The sequence below is a fragment of the Coregonus clupeaformis genome, chromosome 15 (genome assembly GCF_020615455.1).
Source record: "Coregonus clupeaformis isolate EN_2021a chromosome 15, ASM2061545v1, whole genome shotgun sequence".
NCBI classification, from domain to species: Eukaryota; Metazoa; Chordata; class Actinopteri; order Salmoniformes; family Salmonidae; genus Coregonus; species Coregonus clupeaformis.
The window spans coordinates 2,701,144-2,709,855 of record NC_059206.1 but is presented as its reverse complement, the minus strand read 5'-3'; the positions used below and the strand labels follow the sequence as shown (position 1 = coordinate 2,709,855).

At 44.5% G+C, this 8,712-nt stretch overlaps 1 protein-coding gene across 1 annotated transcript; it reads right to left on the bottom strand.

Moving 5' to 3' along the window:
• Positions 1-990: 990 nt before the first annotated feature.
• LOC121583210 (dnaJ homolog subfamily B member 5) lies at positions 991-5,236 on the bottom strand. The gene is made up of 4 exons (XM_041899405.1): positions 5,045-5,236; positions 3,783-4,038; positions 2,759-3,327; positions 991-1,891 (listed from the first exon to the last, which is right to left on the bottom strand). Exons 1-4 carry the CDS (start codon positions 5,141-5,143, stop codon positions 1,658-1,660), a joined length of 1,158 nt encoding a protein of 385 aa, XP_041755339.1. The 5' UTR covers positions 5,144-5,236; the 3' UTR covers positions 991-1,657.
• Positions 5,237-8,712: the final 3,476 nt, after the last annotated feature.

Sequence of the window (8,712 nt, the reverse complement as noted above, 5' to 3'; positions counted from 1 at the left end):
TCGCTGCAAAACATTTTTGTGGCCCCTTTCTTGACAGCGGAGTCAAATATAAACGCAACATGTAAAGTGTTGCCTTTCAATACTTCTTTCATCTGCCTTGTTTGAAAGTATTGCTGTCCATAGTGCCATCTGTTTGTCAAAATCTTCAACTCCAAATATAAAACAACTGAGTTAAAGCTTTAAAGAGGGAAGGAAGGATTACATTCTTGCAAAAGGAGCTGCATCTCAATAGTGTGAAGTTGCTTCCTCTCTCTCCTTTCCCTCATCTGTGCTAATGTGAAAGAGCTGGATAGGAAAATAAATATGCCCCATACATAGTAGTACACATTACATTAACCTATCCTTTGTTTAGAGCAGATGAAAAGAGAGTTCAGGGAAAGGAAGCTATTTTAGCGTATTGGGATGCACCCAGGGGCCCTAGAATGTGGTATCTGATTAATCCTTTTAGCATCTCTCTTAGTAGCATTTAACACTGGGTGGCAGTAGTTAGCTTAGCTAGGGTGTACTGTAATATGGTGCAGCACAGTACTGCGCAAAACCTACTGCAACCACTGAGGATCTGCAACAGTTTACCCCAGTACTCACTACTCAAGTACTTACAAATACTTTTATTTTTGGGTCAACTGCCTGATCTGCGATTGGATGTAGTCAGATAGCTCTCAGGCCTCATTGGTCTTCCATGTTTTTATGGGAGGAGACATTGCCTTGCCAAAGAGGCCTCTCCAACTCCTGTATCCATAATCAGATTGTTTGTATTCAGGATTCCTGTGAGGTTGATCTAATTTACTGTGTTATACATTTTGCTGTCTTCATAGTTCCACATCTTGTAGGCCAATTATCCATGTCCACCTAATATTTGGGAAGGTTTTCATATTTCCTGTAGCAATATGGACATGCTTGCTCATTCTCTGCACAAATTATCATTCATGACCACTGCTGCACATTTTATAAGATAATCAAACACCAACACCATGAGTTAAAATTCAGGTATTTTCATTTATTTAACATGCTTTTCTTTGTGTCCATTTGTCAATTTAGAATAATACATTAACATCTGGTATCAGTTAAAGCACATATATACACAAACATTTCAAATGATTCAGTTGAACATCTGACAGAGGAATCTCTTTTAGAGACAAAGTTATACATATTTTTGTACACAAGTACACTCTTGTACACAAGTACATATTTGTTATTGTAATAAATCAATGTAAAGGTGCAGTCATATGAAAAACATACAACCATAGCCTACAAGTGGTAGAATCATTTTGTCACATGACTATCAACTACCTCAGGTTTCTGTAATAAGTCAAATGACTCGATTGGCATACCAAGTTCCTGATATAGGCAAGCAGTATACACAGTAACAGTACCTATTCCCTTTTAATTCAAGAGAAAGTCAGTAGACGTGCCCAGACACTCAGGAGTCAATTTGCCAGTTAAACTGTAAACCTTTCTACTTGTGGCATTGTATCTGTTAAATATGCCTATAATCAAAAAAGCTTCCATCTGACCCTCTCCGGTGCCCTCTGCCATTGTCTCTAAACCGAGCACAGGGAGAAGCTGTGCTGGATTGTCATAGCACCTGGCAAGGCTGTGATTCTAATGGCTCAAACAGTAGGTTTTTAGCACAATAGCATGCTAGGACATTAGCACATTAGCACCCAGCGAGGCTGTGTTTGATGATCTCTTTGGACTGGGGAGGGATCCTATCGGGGAAGGTCACCTGGAACTCCACCACCAGGTCGCCACGTGTGGAGGGGGTCTTGGCGTGGGGCAGGCCCTCGCCCCTCAGCCGCCGGATGCCGCCGGGCTTGATGACGTCACTGCACGGCAGCGGCATCGTCCTGTTGTCCAGGGTGGGGACGTTGACTGTGCATCCACATAGAGCCTGGAAGGAAACAGAGAGGAAGATCGGATTGGTTAGTTTTCTGGTTCCTTCTTTTATGTTGAGAGCCTTTGGTTACATAATACAGTACATGAAGCAGACCCCATACCATAATTAGCTGCAGTTGGTACTTCTGAATGAATGTATGAAACTCTTACCTAACCAGGGCAATTTTCCAAGTGAATGTGTTCTATCACAGACTTGAATGTGGAGCATTTGCCCCCTAAAGACAATGCTTTGCTCTGTTATGCAACGATACGTGTTACAAATGCCATACCGGTAATCTCCTCTCTATTCTGGTTGTGTGTGTGGGTGTCGGTACTCAACAGAGTGACTGAGTGGGGCCATGGGAAGATGGAGAGGAGCTCTTTGAAGAGCCTGCCATGTCTGTGAACGCTCTCATGCTAATTTGAGGAGCATAGGACGTGGGAGTGAATGATTGCGAGCCAGAGAGAGAGGGCGAGAGGAAGCTAAAGGCTGGCACAGTGCAGGGGAGTCAGTGAGGGAGCGAAGTGAAAGCAGTATGAGGGGGCGGCCGACACAGAGGCTATATTTAGCTACAGCTGCTGCTGCTCTCTGCAGGGTGCACTGTACTGTGTGTTCGTGGGGGTCTATGAGCTGAGCTAAGGACAAGGCTGGAGCAGTGGTGGGTTAGCTGAGAGGCACTCTGAATAGAACAGTGTTTTATCTATTCTACAGCCACCAATTTGAGCCATTGTCCAACGTATGGAAGTGGCATACTTCAACTGTGCCTTGAAACGTTATGTAATCCTGCCTATACTAAAAGTATGGCAGTACTGTAATTCTGCTAAGACTTACTGCGTTATATACCCAAATAAATGTAGAGTTGACACACAAACACAAACTTACTTCTTTGAGGGTGATCTTGGCTGTATACACAATGTGTGACCCATCCCTCTTGTAGTGGGGGTGTTTCTTGTCCTTGAGGACGAAGGCCACGTCGGCGGGTATGTTGTTGGGCGTCTCGTCGCCCTCTCTGGGGAAGGTGATCTTGGTACCCTCCTTCCACCCCTTCTTTACCACTACGTTCAGGACCTTGTCCTCGGTGCGCAGGCTGCGGCCGTCCGGGTTGAGGCGGCGCCGCGTGATCTTCATGTGCTTGGTGCAGCCGTGGAACACCTCTTCCAGGGTTACCAGGAGGTCGTGCACCACCGCCACACCCTGCAGACGCCGACGCCCACGCCGAAGCTTCTCGCCAGTGGGTCCGTAGTTACTTTGGTAACCGCCGACGTGGCTGAAGGAGAAGCGGCTGAAGGGGTTGAAGAGCTCCTCCTCGCCGTCCGGCCCGAAGAAGATGTCGAAGTGGTCGGAGCCTTGGAAGAAGGAGGAGAATGTGGCGTGGGCATCGCCATGGTAACTGTAGTGATGGGTGTTGTTCTCCTTGCCTGCCATGGACACCCCGCCTCCGTTTTTAAGACCTGAGACACAAAAGGAAAAAAATACAGTTAGTACAGCTTACCCAGGCAGAAGATGTGTGATCTTCCATCTTGTCCAATCTTCTATTCTACTTCCACTCTGAGACAAAGTTCTTACTCATGTATATTTGGCTCAACACTTCTGGAGAGCTTACAAAATGTACATTTGGCACTTTTTGAAGTTTGAGGAAAACTTTTTCTTGGTCGATGGCTGAATAATTTATCAGCCTGCGGTTGTCTACACCGTACGTGTTGGGCTGGCTCTCTGGTGGACCAGGTGCTGCAGATTTTTTGTTAGATGCAACTGCACTTGGCAAAGGTACTGCTGCTTACCATCAACCATTCAACAATGCACCTGCCTGTGCTATAATAACTACTTCTACTCAACTGACAAAGGCAAAGGGCCCTACTAGGCTACTACTGGTTAAATGACAAGGGAATGAAGGAAAGTCTCTCACCTTCTTCTCCAAACTGATCATAGATTACTCTCTTCTTGGGGTCGGTCAGAATCTCATAAGCTTCTGCGATCTCCTTGAACTTGTCTGCGGCGTCTGCGGCGCTGTTCTTGTCGGGGTGAAACTTTAGGGCCATCTTCCTGTACGCCTTCTTGATCTCATCTTCGTTGGAGTCGGTCTCGACACCCAAGACCTTGTAGAAATCCTTCCCCATAGGCTTGACAGATATAACAGGCACCTCTTGGTCCTTTTGGTTCTCCTGGAGAAACAGGGTGGGAGAAGGAACACGTTAGATCTCTATAGCCTACAGATGTCAACCCACTTATAAAAGGACAAATGCCTGAATGACGCCCACCAATGGATTCACTTTGTCCTTTGTCTAAAAGTCCGGTTCTCACTGTACCACAATGAAAAGATATTAAACCAGAGCTGGATAAGATGTGGTAGAAAGAGAACTAACTCCCTGGCCTGTGGGCTCTAAACTATCCTTATAGTGCACTCTCATTGCCATGCCCATGATAATGCATTGCCAAGCATCTGGCATCTTTATGACACCCGACACCCAGCAGGTGTGACATTCAACAGTTGATTGAGAATGATCAAGACAAGTAGCACTGAGTCACCTATGATTTATCAGGAAGCCTACTGTGCTAGTTTGTACCAATATCAGAAGATCCATACTTGGAAGTGTCAGTCTTTTGAATACAAATGACCACAATATCAATTTATTATTTAATATGGCATTCAGCCCATGAAAACGGTGTTATGTGAAAATTAGCCCATGGCAAATGCAATTCTGTCCATTTCAGACTTACCAACTACAATGCAGATATCTGTGAATATAGGGGGAACTCGTGTGTATGAGCATGGTGAAGCAGACTGCACCTCCTACCATAGATGCTGGCTGCGCCCTGATTGTCTCAACTAGGCTACACTATCTGCATTGGGATTAGGAGTGTATATAAAACATGTACAGTAGGCTACTGGAGAACCCATTGCTCCCATACAAGTTGAACAGGCTATAGTTCGAAAGGAACGTTCAATATTTGACATAAATCACTATGCTTAATCTCAAAGATTATTCTCAGCAATTAGCAAAGTCTTTGAACTCACTGTCAACTTTTTAATGACACAACCATAAGGCACAATGAATGACTATATGCGTAAAATGAGCATGACAGACATACTGTATGGGCTACTTGCATTTGAAATAATTAAAATCAGTAAATTACTGAAATTAATATAATTGTAAAAATATAACTTACCCCTGATGAAGAGCCCGAGCTGTCATTCCTGTTCATAACGCGGACCTTGCACTTGACATTTTTGGTTTTCACTCCAAACTGTGTCCAGATCAGAACCATGGTGTTCGCTTATTGAGGAGCTGTCCGCTGTTCTGTGGTGCTGAACGTTTCTTAGCTGTTTTAGCTGTGCTTGAGCTGTTGGTTGACTGAGCGGCTGACTGCAGACTGTGCTATATACTGCCGCCGCAGCCCTTTACTATACGCTCACCACCCACGCAGCGTGACTGAGCTTTCCCCAAACCCGCCCATTTTCCTACGCACAAGAGGGAATACCGTGCCTACCGATTTCTCATCGAGACCATTGGTGTTCGCAGCATGATCATGCGGATGTTACAGCCTCCTTCTCCTTCTTGAGGCTCGTTTCCGGAATTCTGAGCAGAAGCTCATGGAACAGTCACGACCAGTGAGGTGAATCCTCAGAGCTGTCAAGGGTTGCCGACGGAAGACTGATAGATAGACATCCCTAGAGGCTATGTATCCCCCTGACATGGACCATTGGATATAACAATCACTTTGAGCTATGTGATCAGAGAAATTCATCGTTAATGTTTTCTAATCAAGTATTAATTTATATTACTATATAGACTCTGAAGCTCAGTTGGTAGAGGATGGCGCTTGCAACGCCAGCATAGTGGGTTCGATTCCCGGGACCACCCTTATTTAAAATGTGTGCAGCATGACTGTAAATCCCTTTAGATAAAAGTGTCTGCTTACTGGCTTATATTAATATATTAAATAGGGGAACAGATAAGGAGATAAGCTCAAAGTATGGTGACATCATGCATTCTCAATCTACTTCATAATAACTAAGTGTTTATTTGAGGTTATGTAGGATGCTCCTCTGGTTGTTAGATACCTGGTTTGATTAGATGTGCTTCATATGAACAAAGTATAGAATAGAAATGGACTGGTGATAGATTCAAAAGAACCGTTTGAGTATCCTGCAATACTTATTTTGTGTTGTTTTCTCTAGCAGTGTGAATTGTATAGCGTGGACATCCACAACAGTTGAAGTGAGGACCTGTGTTGTTGTGTACAACAGTATATGGTTATGGAACAAAAAGCGGACATACATGGCCATGCTTCCTCTTCTATGATGCTCACCACAGCCAATGAGAGAGATGGATTCTCCATCTTCCAGTGGAGTCTCCCATTCACTCCAACAGGAAATGGAGACAAATTTGGTCTGAACATGGGGAGTCAGGAGCGTCACTGGCTCTGGCTGGAGTGGAGCTCTTCTACAGCAGAGAGAGGGATGGTTCTAGAATGTAATGAATCAGGACATTCTGTTCTATTCACAGTATTCTCACTCTCCCATCCGCCCACGGGAACATTGGGACTGGTGGTACTCGTAGCTCGCTATCTCTCTCGTCTTTATTTCTCTCCTCGAATAGAAAATCACAGTTATTAATGTGTCGTGTCACACTGAGACTATGGCTGGAGGGGGCGGCAGGGGGGACGGCTCACGTGCCAAAGTGTACCAATAATACACAAAGACAAGCGTGCAGAATGGGCACACTCGCATGCGGTCACACTTCAGTACTTTATTTGAATCTAATTAAGTATGGTCATTGTCACATGCTAGGGCTGTATTGTCACTGGTCTATTTATGGACTATGGAGCCAACTACAAAAGCTATCACACACAGAAACACATTGCTGTACAACACAGAATTGTTGTATACCTTTATTCTAGTCTATGTGATTTGCCTGAGGGTTGAAACACTACATGGACAAAAGTATGTGGACACCCATTCAAATTAGTGGACTCTGCTATTTCAGTCACACCCATTGCTGGCAGGTATATAAAATTGAGCACACAGCCATGCGATCTCCATAGACAAACATTGACAGAAGAATGGCCTTACTGAAGAACTCAGTGACTTTCAACGTGGCACCGTCATAAGATGCTACCTTTCCAACAAGTCAGTTCATCAAATTTCTGCCCTGCTAGAGATGCCCCGGTCAACTGTAAGTGCTGTTATTGTGAAGTGGAAACATCTAGGAGCAACAACGGCTTAGCCGTGAAGTGGTAGGCCACACAAGCTCACAGAACGGGACCGCCGAGTGCTGAAGTGCGCAGCGCGTAAAGATTCTATCCTCGGTTGCAACTCACTACTGACTTCCAAACTGCCTCTGAAAGCAACGTCAGCACAAGAACTGTTCGTCGGGAGCTTCATGAAATGGGTTTCCATGGCCGAGCAGCTGCACGCAAGCCTAAGATCACCATGTGCAATGCCAAGCGTTGGCTGGAGTGGTGTAAAGCTCGCCGCCATTGGACTCTGGAGCAGTGGAAATGCGTTCTCTGGAGTAATAAATCACACTTCACTATCTGGCAGTTCGACTGACGAATCTGAGTTTGGCGGATGCCAGGAGAACGCTACCTGCTCGAATGCATAGTGCCAACTGTAAAGTTTGGTGGAAGAGGACTAATGGTCTGGGGCTGTTTTTCATGATTCGGGCTAGGCCCCTTAGTTCCAGTGAAGGAAAATCTTAACGCTACAACATACAATTACATTCTAGACGATTCTGTGCTTCCAACTTTGTGGCAACAGTTTAGGGAAGGCCCTTTCCTGTTTCAGCATGACAATGCCCCCATGCACAAAGCGAGGTCCATACAGAAATGGTTTGTCGAGATCAGTGTGGAAGAACTTGACTGGCCTGCACAGAGCCCTGACCTCAACCCCATCGAACACCTTTGGGATGAATTAGAACGCCGACTGTGAGCCAGGCCTAATCTCCCAACATCATTGCCCAACCTCACTAATGCTCTTGTTTCTGAATGGAAGCAAGTCCCCGCAGCAATGTTCCAACATCTAGTGGAAAGCCTTCCCAGAACAGTGGAGGCTGTTATAGCAGCAAAGGGGGGACCATTTCCCAATTAATGCCCATGAGAATGGAATGAGATATTTGACAAGCAGGTGTCCACATACTTTTGCCATGTAGTGGGAAGGCACATGTATACAGTTTCAAATAATCACTATTTTCAGATGTATTCTCTTATATTTACAATTCTAAATGTTTAGCAATTGTAATCAATATGACTAAACAGTCAAGCATTGTGTTGGGCCTCTTCAGGGTTTTTGCTTCCTGTGTAGGCCTCCTCTCGCATAAATGTTTTTCAGCTTCACTTGAGACGACGACTGTCCATGGTGCTGAAATCTCTGATTGCTGCTATTTGCCTGTTGTTTACATCAGACTTGTTGTGGACTACAGCACTCTTTACTGTGGTACCCAAAATGATATGTATCACTCCTATTACATTTGTCTAAAATGTCTGACTTATACAGTGCCTGTGGAAAGTATTCAGACCCCTTGACTTTTTCCACATTTTGTAATGTTACAGCCTTATTCTAAAATTCCTTAAAATGTTTCTTCAATCTACACACAATACCCCATAATGACAATTTGTACACATTTTATTAAAAATAAAAAACTGAAATATCACTTTTACATAAGTATTCAGACCCTATATTCAGTACTTTGTTGAAGCACCTTTGGCAGAGATTACAGCATCGAGTCTTTTTGGGTATGACGCTACAAGCTTGGCACACCTGTATTTGGGGAGTTTCTCCCATTCTTCTCTGCAGATCCTCTCAAGCTCTGTCAGGTTGGATAGGGAGCGTCGCT